The 21775-nt window shown below is 36.8% G+C and overlaps 2 protein-coding genes across 8 annotated transcripts in view; one reads left to right on the top strand and one right to left on the bottom strand.

Moving 5' to 3' along the window:
• The window catches only part of INTS6 (integrator complex subunit 6), an 82246-nt gene extending 62054 nt beyond the window's left edge, over positions 1 to 20192 (bottom strand). Inside the window, exons 1-4 of one of the 5 annotated variants that reach the window (XM_072976190.1) lie at positions 19554 to 19599; positions 19086 to 19163; positions 18723 to 18969; positions 18113 to 18262 (exon numbers count right to left, since the gene is read on the bottom strand). In XM_072976190.1, the coding sequence (XP_072832291.1) occupies positions 18113 to 18232 (120 nt within the window). In that variant the 5' untranslated portion in view covers positions 18233 to 18262; positions 18723 to 18969; positions 19086 to 19163; positions 19554 to 19599. Of the gene's footprint in view, positions 1 to 18112; positions 18263 to 18722; positions 18970 to 19085; positions 19164 to 19327; positions 19438 to 19553 lie in introns of those variants that run through there. The other 4 variants (XM_072976191.1, XM_072976188.1, XM_072976189.1 and 1 more) reach the window with 4 other exon arrangements.
• The window catches only part of WDFY2 (WD repeat and FYVE domain containing 2), a 235604-nt gene continuing 233288 nt past the window's right edge, over positions 19460 to 21775 (top strand). The window contains exon 1 of one of the 3 annotated variants that reach the window (XM_072976193.1): positions 19460 to 19592. The gene's annotated coding sequence lies outside the window, so the exon portion shown is untranslated. The other 2 variants (XM_072976194.1, XM_072976195.1) reach the window with 2 other exon arrangements.

The following is a 21775-nucleotide window of genomic DNA, read 5'->3' as shown; positions in this document are numbered from 1 at the left end:
AAGTGACTAGGTAAACAGGGGGAAGGGCTCCAACAGCCGGTTCCAGGGAAACACTAGGCCTATTCTGAACTTAGCAAAATTCAATAGTCCAACACGAAAAATTAAGAAGGATAGTTACTTAAAGAAACTGCTTGGCAAGAGGAGTACAAAAACAACAGCAGCAGAGGCAGTAGAACACAGTGGAAGAGAGCTCTCAAATGCTCTACAGGTAGGATGAAGTAACTTCAGTAACTTCCATTCAAATCTCTGGCCAAGTCACTCTAGGAGTAGTACTATGATCAATTCTAGGCGACACATTTTGTTAGGGACTCAGATAAACATAAGCTTATCTTTTACTTATCAATGACTCTCATTTGCAATATTAAGCACATTCCGTATAATGCTTTAAGACTTTTAAGATAAAACCATAACCAAAAAGTGGAAGTTTCATGAGGGTAAACCCTGTTTGAAATCAAAGATATCAAATTCTCTGCCACTAACAGTGTTCAAGAAAGGACAGAATGGAGTTTTGCTGGGTATGATGTAGAATAGCATATGACAAATTTTAACATGCATATGAATCACTTGGAGATCCTTATTAAATGCAGGTTTTGGTTCAGTAGGTCTGGAATAAAGACTATATATAAGGTTTCACATTTCTAACAAGAATGCAGGCTAGGAGATGCTAACATCCACGCTCCATACTTAGACTAGCAAGGATGTAGAGGGTTATATGCGTGTAATATTCTATGCTTCTATAACCTTTTCCTTACATTTGTATAACTCAATCAAGAATCGATTACAGTAAATACTCCATATTTGTTGAATAAATTTAAAAGCACATTCACATAGTCATTGTGATTATAATCTAATCATCATACAGTGGGAGCAGGGGGACATCTGGTATATTAAATTTCTTGATTAAGGCATGAAATTGTGTATGTAACTGGCATATGTATTTTTCAAATTGGTGTCCAAGAAACAATGGTTCCAGATGGAGAAAACTTCCTCTTTTCAAATAAAATTAAAGTATGTTGGATATAACCTCTATAAGATTTTGAATACATGGTGGCATTCAAATGTTACTGGGGCCTTGCAGGAAAAAAACATGAATTTCCTATCCCTTCCTCCTCTGCAACATTCATGGTATTTAGAACACAGTCTGAGAAACACTACATTACACTATGTTGCCTCTCACACATTCACCCCCAACATAAATAAATTCTAATAATGCAGGTCTTTTTATGGATCTAGAAACAGGCATTGTTCAGTCTCTCCTCTGAGCTGTGACTGGTTCCCTCAAGTAGAACGCTTTTCTTTTTTTCCCTGCCCACATTTCATCCAATTCCTAACCATTCTTTAAGGCCCAGTTTATGTCTTCCTCTTCTGCCATGAAGCATTCCCTGATTACTCTGGCCTTGAATAATTACCCTCTTCCCTCTCTAAATTATAATACTGGTAGTTTTTAAACTTAAATAAATAAAAACATAAACATAACTTTTCCTCAAATAAAACTGGATTTGGAGTGGTTTCATGAAATACATTTCGGATACCACTGTCCTACAGCATTTATCTTCTCACACTGTTTCCAATTTAAATACATAACATCTTGCACAAGGATGTGAATATACTTAACACTACTGAATGCTACACTTAGAAATGGTTAAGACAGTCAACTTTGTTATTTCTTTTTAATACATTTTTTAAAAAAATACACCATCTTGTACTGTTTGCTATTGTTTCATGTGTTGGAATACACTGAAGGCAAGGATGATGTCATATTTCTTCTTCAGCATTGAGCACAAAATATTTAACCACTGGACACTTAAATATTCATTGATTCACTGATTACAGACTAATACAGAACTGCCCAAGTTCACAGAACCATTTAGGATAACTTAAACTTCAACAAGCCTCAAAAAATATATGTTACCTTTACCCCAATATAAATGAATACCTCCCAAACTTGACATATAAAAACTCATGAATTTGCTAGGCTACAAGGGTACACCATCTCCCTCCTATATCTGTCCAGCCATTCATTGTCCATTCATTCATGTCTGTCATTCAAACATTTACTGAGTGGCTACCATTCTTCAGGCATTGTGTTAGGTACATGATACATAATCTCTACTCTCATATATAATAATATGTACCTAGGCACATATATCAGTAACTCTCCTTTCCTGGTCTCTACAAATAATACTTTACCTTAAAAATTGGCAAAAGAAGATAAAGAAAATGAAGATGTTCTACTATCTTCAAACTACTGTTATCTTGATTCCATCTTTAAGATAAAACTACTTTGGCTGACTTCCTGCCTTTCAAAAACATATCTGCAAATTTATTAAAGCCACCAGAGCATTGACCAAATACTTGCAGAAGTGCCTCTACATCAACTTTAATTTTAACCTAACCCAAAGTCCTATTTTCTGACCAAGAGTATGGCATGCATCTAGTCTTATTTTTGTGTAATTACACTGAAAATTATCCTCCCAAGGTCAAAGGATTATGTTTATAATTAAAGAACAATGACCTACGGTATATTAGGAACTTCATGGGTGATGATGTCCATCCAAAAACTAATACATAGTTTCTCAAGAATCATGTCTAAAAACCAAGTTTAAATGCATTAAAATTGAACAAAACATCTTTCAGATATTAAAAGTTAAGCTAAATTCAAACCCTAAAGTCAAAGTTACTTTTTCCTTGACAACAAAACTTTTAGTTGAAACTTTACTAGAGTCTTATACATATAATACTCTTCTGAGAACCTATGCCTAAAATTACTATAATAACCAGGTACTTGATAATAACAATAAAGCACTTATACTTATCTCATTTGACCCTAAAAACTTGGTGAGGTAAAATGTTCAGTGAGATTAAACAATATAACCCTAAGTCACACAATTGGTAGCTGGCAGAGCCAGAAACTGATTCCAACTCTAAATCACACGGTCTTTCTGCAGCATCTGAAGGTCCTGCTGGTAGCACCTACATTCTCTTGGATACAATTCTACACCAATCTGGACTGTGCCATGTTCATGCAACAATGAATGGTATTACAATTAGTTTGGTTTTATTTAATATATTTTATCTGCAGAGAAATTAACTACAATAGGACTATTCTATTACTTGGTTTCCTGGTGCTGTGATACCTCACCTACCAATTATCTATATATAAATTAATATACCACCACCCAACAAAATTCACAATAAAACAAAATGCAATACATAGTCTACTTTTGAAGACTATACAGAGTATATATACAAATACAAGATAAAGTAATATTAAGTTTTTTAATGGCTTTAAATTTTGGAAACCACAGATAAAGATCAAAGGCAGAAAAAAGTAAAGAAAAATATGGCCCTTTTCATTTCACCTATTTATTTATTTAACCCTACTGTGCCTAAGATCCCTTTCTTTCTAAGATGAAAAGGTTTAGCCAAGAATCTTTCACACCAAGAAAAAGCTATAGTATTCATTATGATAAAAATTAGAAAAATGATTTAATGAATGTAAATTACACACAAAAGCTTTTTTTTTCTTCAGGAAATAATTATCCCAACTTCTATATAAAAATGATTGGGTTAACATATTTACCTAAGCATAAATTTCTAAACTACCTGCAGAAAATAATCACACCATGTTGCACCAATAAAGTTTTATGTATAGTGTTACACTATTCCTCCCCTGCATTTGTAGTACATTTACTCTTCACAGAGGTATAATAAATAACTGGCATCTTTCTCTGACATTAACTTTTACTCAGCAACTAAAACACATTTTTGGTTGTCTGCCAGTATCACAAGATTTTTTTTTTCAAGTTTTACAAACAATAATCCAACTTCTCAAAATTCTAAGGTTGTGATTTAATCACTATAATACAGATATTTGGTGCAAAGCCTCTGCAGTTTAATAATTTTCAAACCTTTACCTTAAGGAATCACTTTTATATTTTTATTCTTAGTATGTTTATAAAGTCCCTCCATTTTGGGACAGTTCATATTAGAATTTCCCTCAAAATTTACCTTGGTCATAAAGTTAGCCTTTATCTTAGATGTAAGAGCTAAAAAAAAAAACCTCTGCTACAACAAAGACAGCCAGTAGAGGGACTAAAAGTTTACTTTTGCCATTAGCAGAACTAAACTCAGATGTTTTTCTGTCAAGAGCACTGGTTCTTGGCATAAAGCAATCTAGAAATATAACTAGAAAATACAGTGCAAAGTATAATATAATCTACCTCTAGAGCTATTTATTAATGGAAATCTTGTCATTTGGAAAACGTGATTGTAATATTGGGGTCAAAAGTCTCAGGTAAAAGGGTTTTGCTACAGACAAGTATAACATTCATTTCACTTTAATTTAACGTTATCCTGGTGTTAAATAAATTAAGGCATACAGTCTCAATCAGAAAACTTAAAGTATAATTAAAAGTAAGTAGGCTCTTATCCACTAGAACCTATTTTTGCAAAGAAATGCTTTTGAAAATGTTAAAAACAAGTTATTTAACAATTTGGAAATGTTAAAAGGCTAATTTCCCTCTAAATATATAAACTAATCTGATTTTCAGAATCAGAATTTTGAGTTTTACCCAAGAAATTTAAAATGCAGGAAGGAGGGATACAGGAATTTTACTACACCAACAAATATGTCTTAACTATTACCTTCCGAAGCAAAAGAAAGGCAGCCCTGAGCATTCGGTAGATCTTTTAGTGGCTACCTCCACTGCAGGACCAAATGGCTGAAGTTTTCTTTCCATGCCACCATGATACCAGTGTTTTGAACAATCCCATAAGGATAGCCAACTGCCGTCTGTACCACACTTTTCCCATGGCTTAAGGCTTCTATTGAAGGGAAAATGTGCACCAAAGATCCACTCTCTGACTCTCTCTCCTGTGACAGCATTTTCAGCTAAACTACAACTATTACTGTCTAGCTATTTTGCTATGTGCCAGGAAAGCTATGTATGGCCAATAGAGCTCAACAAAAAAGATGTTAAGATGTGTAAAATTATACATCTAGGGTAAAAGTATATCACCTACCAAGAAAATCAAATGCTTCCAGAAACAGCCTGTGCTTTTTTTCAATCTAAAACTTTTTTTCAAGTACATTACAATGACAATAAGCAAAAATGTACAGAAATGGAAAGGGCAGCCTTGAGAAATAAGTACTGCCATCACTAAAGGTTCTCATGCATATACTGGACAAGTACCAAACGAGGATTGCTGCTAAAAATTTTCTAACAGTTAAGTTTAAGACTAGAGCTTTAGGTTCCCTTAATTTACATCTCTGTAGAATCTACATAAATAGTAAAAATATGAAATAAAGCCTGCATTATCTACCCTATTTTCCTCTATTACCACAGATAATAAAGAGTAAGAATATATGTTCTTCTAAAAGACGACAAACCACCTCAAATTCATTTAGAAACTTTTTCTGACACTACCCTATATATTTATCAAGTCAGATTCTACGAAAAATAAAAAATATAGAAATACTAATAGAAAAAATATTCTTCTACTGTAAGCTTATTTCTAAAAGTATCTTAGAATGCAATTCACATCCAAAGCCTTATTAGTCAAAACACTAATAAACACTTTTACAACTATACAGAACCAAGAAAAGAAGCTTTTCATACATACACTGCAGCACAAGTCAACTAGAATAACACTCTTCAGTTCAGTACTGCTCAAACTTCAGACATCTGAATACCACAACCAGAGTTTTTCAATATCTACTTATTTTACCTGCACTAATATTTATATATTTTATTTTTCTTTAAATCAGTTCCATTTTTTTTTATTTTAGCCTCAAACTCTTTAACAATGAAATCTATGAAATCACAGTTTCGATGTGCTAATTATATCTTCTTTTCAATAACTCACTGTCATTAACACTGTTTAGCTATTTTTTTAAAGGGTGGGGAGGTTCATTATATTACCAGGATGAATATGCAACTAGTTAATGATACATTCCAAACAAAATATAATTATTATTTAAGTCAATAAAGGCCTGGCAGGCTTACATTAAAATCAATATTCCAAAGCCAGAATTAAGAGTTTTATGTTTGTTTTCAAACTCAGCAGTATTATTACTTTTATAATTAAGATTTCAAGTAGTGTAGTAGAAATGAGACTTTTGATGTGATAACTCAAAATACTCATCTTAAGAAATTAGTGCTCATAAAATAGTATCTTTGGCTACACACAAAAGATCTCTGAAGAATACATTATAAATTGATTAACCATGGTTGCCTCTGAAGAACTGAAGTGGGCAACTGTGTAACTTTCTATAATGCTTGAACTTTGTAACCATGTGCATTTATTACATATTCAAAACAAGTACTCTTCAAAATTAAAATGTGCTTAGCATCCAAAAATAAAACTTTAAAAAAACATTTTAGTGTATAAAAACCAAAACATATTTTTAGTTTCAAGTATTTTCATTATATAATTGTGTACCAATATAGTTCCTTTATCTAACCATCTAATTCTTTACGTTAAAAAAAAAAAGCAGCATTAAAAACAGATGGAATATAATAACCTATAATGGAAAAGAATCTAAAAAAGAATATATATATATACATATGTATAACTGAATCACTGTGCTGTATACCTGAAACTAACACAACATTGCAAATCAACTATACTTCAATAAAAATTTTTTTTAAATTTTAAAAATCAGACGGAATAAGACTTGAGCAGAAGTAAGAGGGAATCTCTATGTTTATTTTAATATAATGACTAAGGAGCAATATCCTGGAATTTGATTTAAGTAACAAACTAAACACAGCTGACCCTTCAATAACTTGAGGTTTAGGGGCGCTGACTACTGCATAGTCGAAAATCCACATATAACTTTACAGTCAGCTCTCCGTATCTGCGGTTCCACATCCTTGGATTCAACCAACCCCAGATCGTGTAGTATTATAGAATGTATTTAGTAAAAACATTCCTCCTGTAAGTGAATCCACACATTTCAAACTCATGTCACTCAAGGGTTAACTGTAGTAGTAATGTAAAAAATATTCACTATTAAAACTGAAGAATTACTACCTTGACTTTGTAAAAAAAAAAAACTAATGTCAATAAAACTCAATAATTGATAAGACTAAGTATTACTGCATCAAAGGACAGTAGTATAAATTCAATATATCTAAAACATTAAATATTTAATAATATCACAGAATTTGAGTTTTACATTTGAACTGGAGTCTGAAGTTTGGATAAGATTACTCTAATAAATAAGTAATTGGTTTTGGCATCATTTAAAAAGTAGTAGCAGGCAAATATTGTTTATACTGGCATAAAAAGACTAATAAGAGTATCAGAAATATAATTTTACTTCAGAAATACTAACATACTGGATAAAGAACATAATACATCCATTACATTAAGTAGATTTCATAGCATTAATTTAATTCCAGCAAAACATGTAATAATAAACATGTCAGAAACACAGCAGAAAAAGTGAAAAAATAAAAGCCAAGAGGAAAACACTCTCACAGATAGGTAAAGTCATACAGCAATAATGCTGAAAATTAAGGTGAGCTCAAAAATAAAAAAATAAAGATCTATCTATTCTACCAAGATTAATCACATCTTTAACCATTATGGTTCCTTCCTTCTAAACACCCACACTACCAATGTTCTCAAAAGAATCATTCACACACACAACAGTTGTCCTACAAAAAAGATGGATTTCAACCACAGCATTCTAAGTATCTTCAAGACTACAATGGAAAAATGAAGAACTGCCTAATAAATGTTGTGTATCAGTCAAGTTAGCAATAAAGCATTAGACCTCAATAAAGGAAAATAATGTATAATAAACACTTGGAAAAACTAACAATCTATTGTTCCCCATATGCCATGGCTGAAAGTCAACCTCAAAATAATTTAACTAGATAAATTATAATGGGAGATTAGTTTTTAAGGGGCCCTGCTGTGTAAAAAAAAAAAAAAGAAAGAAATTTTTGTTTCAGTAAGATTTTTTAGAAGGAAATATTTAAATTTCTCCAAATCCATTACACAGGTATATGTACTTGAAGAGTTTCTAGAGTTTCTAGAAATTCATACTTGCTAGATTCTGATTCAAGTATTTATTTGATACATTTGCTAAATACCTTCTCAAGTGTTTACAGATTTAAATTTTTCAAAATAGATGACATTTTTGGGAAACAAAAAAATCCACAAAACATTTGGGCCTACTGTTTAAAAACAATAAATTTATAAGCCTTCCTAACTATACATACAAGTCCACCAAGGTTTCACTTTAGAAATGAACCTCATGAAAAAGCAGATGTCGCACATGGATGGGTGGGTGACTGCACAGATTGTTACATGTTTTTGACTGCTACCATATAGCTCACCAAAATGGAAGCTCTAAGAACATGACAAGATAACTCTTTTTTTACATTAGGATTTACATTCAATATAATTTTGTTTGGGATTAGATATTATCCAATTTGGATTAATAAAATTTAGATGTAAAGACCTTTTACTCTTTCTAAACCTGATTTAGGCCCAATTTTCTGGATGCAATTACAGTTGTTCTTACTGGTTTGAGAAATGGGATTGACAACTAAAAATGCATAACAAAAATTCAAAATTTTACGCTAGTTTTTATCTTCCAAAGTACATAAATGTACAGGAACCATCACAACTCAGGCATTTGTGTCAGGGACTCAAAAACATTGTTTTGCTTAGTCCTAATAATCCAAAGTAGTCTACCCTGTAATTATCTTAGGGACCCAGCCTTTGTAACATCATCCACTGTGGTTTGCAGCCTAACCTTTCACAGAACACTGCATACTCAATCATCTTCAATTCTTGTGATTAAAAATAATGTTTTTAATCCTTTCAGAATAATTGTTTGGATGCTTCCAAGGTTTAAACTTCTGAATAACCAGAAGACTGTTAATGTTTCCTAAAACATAACTAGATTCACTAGCTTTAAGACAAAGGGAGAGTTTTTCTTTAATATGCCAGCATCAATCCCGCCATTGACTAGTTAGAAATTACATTACCTAATAGCTAAGGCTACAATTACTTTTTCTCACATACTCAGAACTGTTTTCCTTTCTATAATAAAGTTTTTCAGATAACATAATCCTTCCAAGGACTTTCACATGTTCCCCAGCTTATCTGGGCAAAACTAGTAGATGGAAAATGTTAAAATGTCATTTCCTTTTAAGGCACACATAAAAAAAGCAAGAGTACATAGGACTTAGAAAAAGTTTTGATAAGAAATCACTAGGCTGATATAAATTTGTTCTTTGGTTACAACTAATGTCCTTAATTATAATACTTTAAAGTTAAAATACCCTTCATGTGCTACTATTTCTTAATATAATCATCAAATTTCAAATCACATGGGCCCTAAAAAAGAAATATCACATAAAATAATCCTTCCTAGGCTTATCCTATTATGTTCTTTTCCACATAAGTCTACATTACAAAAAATGAAAGGGACCATACATTTTACATTTGATCTTTCTTCCAGACAAGAACATCCTCCACCCCTATCCTAATCATCGCCAACCTCAATTCTATAATACACAGTTATAAAGCCCTAAAAATGGACTCATATATATTTCCTAAAAGAAACTAAAAATCTTTCTTGCTCTGAAAATCAAAAACATGTATTTAGTTTAAGTACTCGTTGTTAGCAATCTATTTTTGAATAAGAAATAGAGACTTTTGGGGAAAGACTCATAATATCAATGAAGAGGAATCTACAGCGTTTCAATTCAATGCTGAAAACCATTATGTTCCCTATGGCAAGAAATTTTACTTTAGCTGGAACTACTGGATAGGTAATTCTAGCTCCATGTGATGGATGTATGTTGGGTTATGGAACAATTTTTATTGTTTTTTTCTCAAAGGTTTCAGGTTTGTTTTTTTTTAAAGCTTGTACCCTATTACGTGTTCACCATAATATTAGGGATGACAATAATCATCATCATCTGAGTTCCTACCATGTGCCAAGCAGGCACTTTGCTAGATGATTAACAAATATTTCCAATCCTTAAAAATCTGTTCAAGATCAGTATTACCATCATTTTGCGGATGAGAAATTTGAAGCTCAGTGAGGTTAAGGGACCTGTCAGTCAATACAACCTAAGCTAGTAGTAGCAGAGCCAGGCACAGCCAGTTCTAATGAAGCAGTTCTTTTCCTATTACCACACTTCTTTTCTTAAAAAAGCTGGATAAAATATTCCATGTACCCACAATTCCAAGATTTAAAATTCATATAAAAAGGAAATTTACAAAAATGGTAATAGGTGTGTTACAATAATACATTATGTTATGCATCACTTAATCTTCACCACAATTCTGCTAGCTTCTTTCATTCTATTTTCCTAATGGGGAGACTGAGACTGAGTTTACATAACTTGCCAAGAACCCATGGGTGAAGTGGGAATTCATAGAGCCAAACAGATTTTTCTGAATCTTAAAACACACACAATGTTTATAAAAATCTAGAAAAAATTACAGGTGAGTAGTCGTTTAGTCACTTGATGATGCTGGACAATAACCAGCATAAAAATAATAAAATAAGATAAAAAACTTAGGAAAAAAAATTTTTTTAGAGATTTTCAAAGTTATCTTATGTCAAAGGAAACATGCTGGTTAACTAATTACAAACTGTCCAGGTAAAAGGTTACAGCAGTAATATTGTCAGGCATATTCTACTGGAAAAGTCAACTAATTAACTGATTAGATTAATAGACCCATATGAACTAGATCAGAAACTTAATAAACTATGAAATACAAAATCAAAAAGTGACATTAAATAAATTTTAGCATCTAGGCTTTAAAATAATAATGGTATAAAATCCTGTCAACTCTCCCACACATTCATGTTCTTAAGTTTTTCCAGAGTAGGGAGGAACAAGGGATTGGGAAGGAAATCCAACTGAATGTAACAAACATTTTAATGCAGTGTTACAAGAGAAGCTAAACGTAACAAAATGACAAAATGAAACACCTGCTTTTCACAGAATTTAAAGAATGCATATTCCATAAGAGAACTACACATATACCTCCCCAAAAAGGACTCAGATCTACTGGTTACACCTTCAAAATTTGCTCTTAAATAATACACAAATTACTAATAAAATCTGAATAAATATTCCATAACCAACTGTACTCTTTTGAAAAGTTACATAATATAAAGATATTAAGCATTTTGACTTTTCTGGGCTTTACTTTCTACATTTACAAAATGAGGAAGATGAAGTAAACTTCCAACATCACTTTCAATTCTAAAGCCCCATGAAATAATAATCATAATAATACAGAAAATCTAATGAAAAGTTCTATCAGTAGATGTAAAAAGTTCAATTTTTTTCAAATGTATATAAAAATTCACTACACTTCACACTTAAGATATGTGTATTTAAGTTATATCTCAACAAAAAAGTTTGGGGGAAGAAGAGGGATCAGGGAATAAAGACTAAAACAAAACCAAAAAATCTTCAGTACTTCATGCATGACCCAGAAACATGCTCAAATTAAACAGGTTAATAAGGCTAAACAAAAACTAAGTTTGTATAAGGAAATTACTTCTTTAAAATGAAAGAAAACAGGGCTGGCAGATGTGAGCACTGATCAACCGAAGAAGCCCACCAAGATGATTTTATTTATAAGCATATAAATATGAGTTTAAGATTATGATGACTAAAAATAATTTTATATATTTAAGAAAATTTCAAGTTATAAAATACTGTATAATCTCTGGAGAAATCCATAACATGAACATGCTTATACTTTTAGCTAATTCTGACCATAAATGATCTTAAATCAATTCAAAATAATTGAATTAAGTGACATTCTTTCATTCCAGTATTTGTTCCTGGCCTTTCAATTCTCAGGTGTACATAGTTTAATTGACATTCTTTGGCATGAAGGGAAAATAAAATTCTCTTTCAAGAAGTAGGACATATTTTTACCTTTTGTACTTCTAATTTCTTTTCAATAATTTCTAATTAAGAAAGCAATGATGTCTTCAGGGTATTCTTTTTCATACTCTTAAAATTCACAACAAGATAGTTTTTTGATCCTTTAGAAAGCAGATTTAGACTGTAAAATTATGAAGAAAAATTATAATAAGTGTTTTCAAAGAAAATAAAACCTGGGCCTTGAAATTTTTCATTTAAACTACAATCTTTAAAATTAATGCTCAATAGGAAATAAATCATATCTATGTTATGCTACTTTGGGCTCAAGCTCAAATATTTTAATATTCTATTATTCTTACTAAAATATTCCTTGATTTACCGATAGATATGTTCCTCAAAAGTCCCTTGCTAATCAAACTTGTGTAAATCTCATCTTAAACGCACTAGGGGGAGCTCCCTATTTGAAAAAATCCTAGAACATGTGCTTTTGTCTTGTAAGGGTTCCTTTCCTAACTTGTATTCCTACAAAAAAAAAGTGACTTTCTGACTTACATGCTGAACTATATTCATCTAGTTTTCATTCAACAATGTTTTTTTAAAACACCATCCATGTACTTTATCCCAACCTTATCAACTGACATTAAGACAACTTTGACTAAGTTATCTTTTTCACACTGCTTCCCAAGGAAGCAATACAAAGAAAGTCCCCCCCAATATATATGTATATACTTAATATGCTACTAATAGATTTCAAAGCATGTAATAAAAATCAGCTTTAAATATCAATAGATTTTTATCACTGTAATTTCAAATTCAAAGCCAAAAGATTATAGAAAACAGAGGCACATAATCTACTGAGGGAAAAAGTAGTATGTTTTATGTCCACTGAACACTTCATAATTTTTAAAGTACCTTTTAATATTCCATCCCATTACAACCTCTCATTGATTCTATAATAAGAGTATAAATGGTTTCATTACTGGCAATTTGGAATATGAAGAAGCAGAAGCCCAAGGTGGTAAAGTGACTGCCCAGCGTTTCGTAGTAATTCAATGATAAGGCCAGGACTCAGATCCAATTTTCACATTCCTGGCCATTGCTCTTCTTTTACACAATTAAAGATGGAGAAAAAAATTTAAGCAAGTTTGTTATAGAGTCCCTTATCCATCAATAATAATTATTGAAAATAGTTTTAGGAGGCTTGAAGTTCAGGGACTTGCCAAGACCATTCAAAGGGGAAAGGACAGTCTCAACAAATGGTGTCTGAATACTGGACACCCACATGCAAGAGAATGAAACTGGACCCACAGATGGTGCTCCACACCATATACTAAACTAACTCAAAATGGATTAAAGACTTACATGTAAGATCTAAAACTAAAACTCCCAACCGAAAGAAAATTTATGGAGAAAGTATCAGTAACATTGGATTTGACAATGATTTCTTAGATACAACATCAAAAGCCAAGCAACAAAAGAAAAAATTAAACTGGAGTACATCAAAAATGAAGACTTCTGTAAATACAACAATCAACAGAGTAAAAAGGCAGCCCATGGAAGAAAATATTTGCAAATCACACATCTGATAAGGAGTCAGTCACTATCTAAAATATTTAAAGAACTCCTATCAACAACAACAAAAATTTTAAAATATGCGAAGGACTTGAACAGACCTTTCCCCAAACCCAATATACAAATGCCCACCCAGAGTATGAAGAGATGTTCAATACAATCAGGTAAATGTAAATAAACCAATGAGATATACTTCAAACTCATTAGGATGGCTAATATTAGAAAAAAGGAAAGTAGTGTTATCAAGGGTGTGGAGAAATTAAAGTTCTTGTGCACTACTAATGGAAATAAAAAACAGTGCAACCTTTATGGAGAACAATATGGCAGTTCCCTAAAAATGTTTAAATAGAATTACCATATGATCTAACAATTTCACTTCAGAATATATATCCAAAAAAACAAAAGAACCTCAGAGACATTTACACAGCATGTTCATAGCAGCATTATTCATGAAAGCCAAGAGGTGGAAGGAAGCCAAGTGTCCATCAACAGATAAAGGGTTAAGTAAAATGTGGTGTACATATACAACAGAGTATTACTCAGTCATAAAAAGAAAAGAAATCCTGACACATGCTACAACTTATATGAACCTTGAGGACGTTAGGCTAAGTGAAATAAGCCAGTCTCAAAAAGATATATACTGTATGAGTCCATTTATAGGAAGTATCTCTAGATTAGTCAAATTCATAGAAACAGAAAGTAGAATGATGCTATTCTTTCATTGCCTGGGCTGGGGACAGGGGGAAATGGGCAGTTATGCGTTAACAGGAATAGAGTTTCAGTTTTGAAAGATGAAAATGTTCTGGAGATTAACTGCACAACAATGTGAATATACTACCACCACTGAACTGTACATTTAAAAATGATTAGGATGGTAAATTTGATGCTGTTTTTAACCACAAATGAAAAATTTTAAAAAATGGTTAGGGACTTAAAATATTTACAAAATACCTAATTCATCATTGTTTTCAGTTCACAGTCAGCACAGGATGTTCAAGTATAATAATCTTTCTTTTGAAAAGATACCTATAAAGCAATAAATACCAAACTATTGTTTATACATTTGTTGATCGTCTAAGGGAAACCAAAAACCCAGATGGGGATCAAGTTTTTATTACTTCACCTACCAACAGTAAAAGAAAAGCCAGTATTATATACTACCTGCTTGGGTGAAGGGAACTGCTAAATGGGTACCACTTAGTTAAAGGGAAAAAAGTAGTATTATTAGAACTCTACCTGAATTATCTGCTAAGTTCACAAATAGCTCTTTAAGCTGAAAAATAAAATTGGCTAAAATTATTCTAAGATTCATCCAATTTTATCTTGTCTAAAAGCCATCATTTTTCAAAGAGGTAAAAACACTTGGAATTAAAAATCCTCAAAAAATTAAACACGTTTTACCTTCTTTTATGTCACTAGTCAAGGACCATCTTCACTAGGGGCACCGAGTAGTAGGCCAGGTACCCTTCTAAGTCCTGGAGCAGTCAAATCAGTACTAGTATATTGAGTAGTAGAAATATAGAATCAGTCCAGTGACAAAAATATACTGCAGGCTAGTGTAATATTTAGTGGCTAAACCTAACTGGAACCTAACTTCAAAAAAATAACAATTTGAAAACACTGGCAGAAAACAGAACTTGGAAAAGTATGAAAAATAAACTGATCTACATATCAAACATATCAGACCTCTAAAACTATCTATGTCCAAACTTTAGATATTAAGGCAGGTTCAGATTTTCAGCGGCTCTCAAAAGATAGCATTATTTGAAACTCTGGTGAACACATGTGAAAAAAAATCTATCAAATTTAGCTAAAATGATAAGCAATTTAATAAGGTGTTACTATAATTAAGAAAGATTGGATACACATTGTTCCATTGGTCCACATTGTAGTGGTATCAGCAAATGGTACTCATTATCAAAATTAAATATTTATAAGGACTCCTATATGCAAGGAATTTTTTAGTGTTGATATTCAAAGTGCTTGAGGAAAACATTCACCAAGAATCATTTTTTTCTCAGCTACTTTAACCTTACTGATATCCTGCAAATTCTGCTAGTATCCTAACTAGTATCTCAAAGATGTTTTATTTGTAGGTATTCTAACTAAATATATGCAATATATATTAAAAATACTCTTGGAATTGGTTATGGGAAATCAAGTATTTCCCATATTTCTGTGGGGGAACACATGTGGAGGTATATATATAAATATATAAATACATATATATAACTCACATTTAAGTGTTTGAGAAAAATTATTCAGAACCCATATAAAGGTTTTTAGATGTAATCATATGCTCTGTCTTCCAGAGCTGGTTCACCTTTTCTCATTTCCTTGAACTACTGAGATTATATACAAGTATTTAGTACTGTGGGCGCCACAGATCCTAGTGAAGAGCTTGAAAGGGAAAGTATTTATGTACAAACACCAAGGTTACAGAATAAAAGTATTCCACAGAAAACAGACAGATACCCTTACAAAAGAAACACATGAACTGTATTAAGTATTAAATATTTGAGACATCCAAAATTCCTGATAATTTATCTCTTGAACAGAAAATATGTATTTAAGTCAGCAAGAAAAAGTCTTATAATAAAAAATATCTTCTGGAAATACGTTCTCTTCTAATTAAGCACTTTATTCAGTCACTGTCATTTTCATTTGGAAAACTGTGGCTCCTTAAATTATTTTAATGCTAGTGTCATTTTTATGTGCCAATTCAGGACATGAATATTACTCCTAGTGTCTTTGCTTATTCATCAAAATAGCTGAGAAGCATTATCCTTCCCTCTTGTTGAATTAAAAACCCTAACAGACAAAAACAGTCTAATCTCCAGGCTCTTCTCTTGGTCAAAGTGATAAGAGCACAGCAGGACCACTTTCAACCTCAAACTTTTTGTGAGCTCTATAGACAAGAACTTTAGTGTTCTCTGGTGGAAGATGGCAACTGGGAAAAAGAAAATACAGGTTTAAATTACAAATGTCCTCAGCCTGTCCAAACAGTTTTTCTAAGGAAGCACCTTAAGAAATATTTTTAACAGGAAGTAGAAGGTAAATGTGTCTAAATGCCTTTCCCACTTATAAAATGTGATGCAGAAAAACAAAATTAACAATTCTGCTATACACTGACAACCTGACAATCATAAGGGTAAGTATATCCAATAATAAGGAAATAAAGATAACTGAATAATGGCAAGTTTCTTAGCGGTCTTTGAACTCAAAGTTTAGATCAAAACCTTAAGCAATAAGACTGCATAGCACTACAGGTAACAAAAGAATATGCAAGGGAAATAAACCATTATTTTAAAGAAACAAACTGAAAGGTTCATGGCAAACCTGCCTAAATTACTAAGAGTTTAAAAATTAAGCAGCACAGAGAGGTGAAACATAAAAAGATCAATGTGGTAAGAAAATACACATTTACTACTTAAACAGTGGAAGTACAATTCTGTAAAAATAGAAACAAAAGTGACTCTGAGTTGCAATGTATACTCTAAATGCTACAAGACTATATTCAACCATTTCCAAAGACATTTAGATGCTGAATAGTTATCCCTAAGAAGTAAAGCGTAAACATTTCGAAGACAAAGGAACATTTCGACTTCTTTTTATATAAAGAAACCAAAAATTATAGTTGTGGGCAGAAGTTCCCTGAAATTTATAAAAGTCATGAACACTGTGGCTCATGGAATTTGGGGAAAGAACAGTGTATACCTAGAAGTATCATTGTGGTAATAGTGCTTTGCACTACAACATAAAAACTGATTTCTTGGGTTTAATATTCTTTTGTTATGTGTTACATTACACATTCTTCAGAATCTTTTATTTTCCAGGTCAGCAATCTCGTAAAGTATTAAAATGGACCACCTTGCATTATCCCATAGTGATCTATCGTGTGACTTAAAGCTCTTGTCTCATCTTCATACAATTAATAGCAAGTGCAACAGAGGAACTGGAGTAGTTTAGGGAGGTAGGAAGGGTTCTTTCATATTTTCAAACAGCCTCTTTTCCAAGGGTTTGGAGTTTAAAAACAAGAAAGAAAACCACTCTGGACCTGCCACTTAATTCAAGAATGGCTTCAGAATTCTTGCATAGTGGCTTACTGCACACACTTCAAAAGCTGAGAAATCTTAATGTACTCAGCCAGTTACTGACACCAATGAAAACCTTCTTACCTCAGAGTTATAAAATATGGTTCAAGTTAAACCCTGATACGACAAATTAGAATAATTTTCTCTAACATTTTAACACCACTTATCAACAACTAGTGTCTGTAAGTCATTGCTATAGTTGCACAACTGCCTGTGGGTAGACAGACTGTCAGAGAAACTGAGTGTGGGGAGACAGGATGTTTTCCCTTTTATTCCCTGAATGAATTCAAGAGGTTAAAACCAAACTCGTATCAACTTTGCAGCAAAGAATTCAGACTCGAATTCTGAACAGGAACACACTTTAAGGGAAGATTTAAAAAAATGAGGGCTATAAAACCATATACAATGTGGTCAGAATTTCACTTTTGAATTATGTGCATATTATAGTTTAATCTGACATGTTTTATACTTGTATTTCATGTTATGTAGTTTTTGGACTGGGCTGTGTTTTTCCACAAAAAAAAAATCAACTGTTTTCCACCTTAATATTCAACCTACCTGCCCATAGTTGTCTATGCCAGTTACTAATCTATTTAAATTTAATAAATCAAAAGCTGTCCTTAGGGATTGGCCAAGAGTCGTAAGTCCTTCAGCCTGAAGGTTTTTCAGTTCATTCATAAACGTTGCATGGTTTTCCTTCCATCCGGCCTGAAACGAAAAACGTAAATAATTTTTTCCCCACATTTTAAAGCCATGTATACACGGACAGCCGTTACAATCTGCCGTTCACCAAGTAGCTGTTTCACTTTACAGTATGCTTTTGGTTTACGTGTCAATAACGTATCACTGCTGAGGAAACTCTCCTCCAAAGGTGGCCAAGAATAAACCTGCTGGCTCTACAGCTTTCGGTAGTTACCAGCCTTAAGACTTTAACTTTCCAGGGGAAATGTACTCCCCAATCTAATACCCAAAATTCGGGGATGCAAAGGTACTGGTGGAAAGCAGAAGTGAGCGGGACTTCTGAAGTTAACCCAGAGCTCGTCCTACCCGCCCGCGGCCCACTCGGGGAGAATCCGGAGACCCACCCCACAGCCCCCCGCCCCCCCCCCCCGGCCCGCCGGCCCGCCGGCCCGCCCCAGCCTCGGGCCGATTCCCCTTTAATGCAAACCCGGGCTCGGCGCTGCCGGGCCCGGCTGTCACTCGGGCTAACTTGAATAAATATCCCCCACAGTTCATTGCTGCCGCTCACGCCGCGGAGGGGAAATGTCGGCCATGTTGATCGCAGCGCCGCCGCCGCCGCCGCCGCCGGGCCGGGCTGGGGAGGGGACGGCGGTGGCCCGGCGACTCCGCGCCGCGCCAGGACGCTCCGGAGCGGGGGAGGGGGTGGGAGCCCGCAGGGGAAAAGACCTCAGCGCCTGGAGCACAGCGGGTGGGGGAGGGGAGCATAATGAAGGGTGAATGGGGGGGGCGGGGAGGGCGAGAGAGGAAGGAACAGGCTAGGGAAGGGAAGGGGGAGGGCGAGGGCTGTTACCTTGATAGCATAGGGCGGCTCTTCGAAAGTGACCAGCATATACCTGTCTCCTCTGCTCGCAGGGTCCCGGGCACGGAGCTGCGGAGAGCGGGTGGGGGACGGGAGGAGGAACAGGGCGGGCGAGAGAGAAGCACAGAGGCGAGGTTACCGGGCGAAGAAGGGGCGTCCAGCTGCCCCTCCGCCCCCCACAGTACCGTACACGCCGCGGCCACCCCTCCACGCCGCCCCCCCTACACACATACAGATCGGCTACCACACACAGCCCGGGGCCGGAGCCCGGGCCCGGGCCGAGCCCGGCTCGCAGCGCCCGCCCGCCCGCGCGGTGGGGGAGGGGGTCCCCGAGCCCGGCAGCTCCCGCAGTCAGGTCCCCGACACCTCCGCCTCGCCGCCCCCGGTCGCCCTCCCCCCACCCCTGCCGCCCGCGGGCTGCCGGGCCGGGGTCGCCGCCCGGGCTCGATCAGTCGGTACCTTCATGAAGGTCTCTACCGCGCCTTTGGCCGTGTCCAGGTAGGTGGTGCCCAGATGGCTGCGCTGGTTCATAGAGGCAGACGTGTCTATCAGGAACAGTAAGATGGGCATAGTGCTGGCCGGGGACACCGGGGCCCGAGGTGGTGGAGAAAGAGGAGATGGTAGAGGTGGAGGCGCCGGTGGCGGCAGCGGCGACCGCCGCTACGCGGGGCGGGGGAGCGCGGCCCCCGGGAGGAAAACACCGTCTGGGTCTTTCCTCCGGCTCGGGGAGTTTCTCCCCCGATAGTTGAGAGGAAACTCCCCAGACCCAGTCCTCCCCGTCGTACCCCCGCCTCCGCCTCCTCCTGCCTGCCTGCCCGCTGGGGCGGGCGCCCGGCCGTCTGTCTGTCGGTCCGTCCCCCCCGCCTCGGGGGTCCCGTCCCCGCTCCCGGCCCCTGTGTGTGTCCCAGCGGGAGACGGGCCTGGCTCCCTACCCCACCCCCGGTGCAGGGAGTGGGGACCTGGGAGCTGGCGAAGAGGGGAGTGGGCTGAGGGGAGATTGGCCCTGGGGCTGTTGGGAGAAGTTTCAGGGACTCCCTCCGCACCCCGGCGGTGTCACCACTTTCTCAGCCCCTCTCGCTACTGAAGCGCTTTTCTCTCTCACACTCCGGTTTTAACTCGGGCAGGGGCTGCAGAGGCTCCGCCCTCTGACACGTCCTCGAGCCACGTGATGCACCGCCCCGCTATGCTATTGGCTAGTCCCTGGCCTCTTATTAGCATATTCAAACAGCTCAGGGGCGGGGGAAGCTAGGAGGCCGGCTCCAGGAACAGTTACGGAGCACGCGCGGAGGCGGGGCGTCGGGTGCGCGCGAGAGCGAGCGCTAGGGGCGAGCAGGCGGGCCGGCCGACGCGGAGGCGGGCTCCGGGAAGGGGCGGGGACGAACCGCGGAAGGACCGCGGGGTGGGGGTGGGGGCTGCGTCGGCGCGCGCCGGGCGGCCGCGGCTGTGAGTCTGCGCGTCAGGGCCGGCGGCCTCGCCTTGGCTGTTGGAGGTGATAGGGGTCGGGGGAAGGGAAGTGGAGGCTGGCCTCATCTCCCTTTCCGAGGTCGCTGTAGCGAACCGCTTCCCCGGTGGGCGAGTGAGAAAGGCATGAGTAAAATGATCAAACGCCGGGTTAGGAGACGGTGGCAGGCCCACGGTCGCCCTCCGGAGGAGAGCTCGGGGCCCGCGGTCGTCGGAGGAGGTTCCTTGGCCCTCGGAGGGCCGGCCCCAGCGCGGGCGGGCCCGGGGCGGGGGAGGGGAAGTGAGAGGTTGTTTATGACCAGGGACTAATCTCCCCCGCGAGTCACACCGCTCCCGCTGGGCCTTGGGCAGCGACCGAGGGTGAGGGCTGGACCTGGCCAGGAGCCCTCTCGTTAGAGGACTCACCAAAAAGGGAACAAGCCCTTTTTTCCCTAATTCAGTCCCCAAAAGGCAGTGGGGAAGACTCAAGTATCGATAAACAGTTTGTTGCCCTTTTTATACTCGGGGGAAAATAACCCGTCCTGCTCAAAGAAATAACCTCTCTCAAGCCATGTTTACTTAGGGCCACTGAATATCCATTTCAGAGCTAAAAGAGACCTTGGTAAACCATAATCCATTACTTTTATGTTCAAATGAACAAACTGACTTCAGCTTGCCCAGGTGACACATAGAATGGGTTCCCCATAACCCTGCCAGTGCTCCTTCCTTTCACGATGTATGCAGTCTCAGGCTCTATCCAAATACTGCATGAGGGAAGACGTTCTCGGCAACCAGCCCGCCTTCGTGCCTGATGACATAATGAATCCTCTCTGAAATGTCCGAGGAAAATAGTTTCCTCAGATACGCTAGTTGAAAACCTGACATTGGCTAAAATACAAACTGAATTAGGAACATACAACTCTTATGTAGACATTCATAGGGCCTTTCCTACGAGCCTTGCATTTCGATTGTTTTTATTGCTTAATGCTGCAATTCTTAATTATTTGCCTGCTGATCACTCAAATTGTTCCTGTTACCATTGACATAGAACAGATATATTTTGTGGCACTTTTGAAAATTTTAATTTTTATATCTTGGACTTTTCCTAATATTTAATAGAATCTCTGAGTTTTTGTAATTTGTAGAGGAGCTATCTCAGTAATATGCTATTCTGTGAGTATGTATCATAGAAGAGTGAAATATTTTTAAGGGCTTTGAACTACAAAATAAGATGGACTAGA

This window comes from Vicugna pacos, chromosome 14, assembly GCF_048564905.1.
Source record: "Vicugna pacos chromosome 14, VicPac4, whole genome shotgun sequence".
NCBI classification, from domain to species: Eukaryota; Metazoa; Chordata; class Mammalia; order Artiodactyla; family Camelidae; genus Vicugna; species Vicugna pacos.
This window is presented reverse-complemented; position numbering and strand designations above follow the sequence as displayed.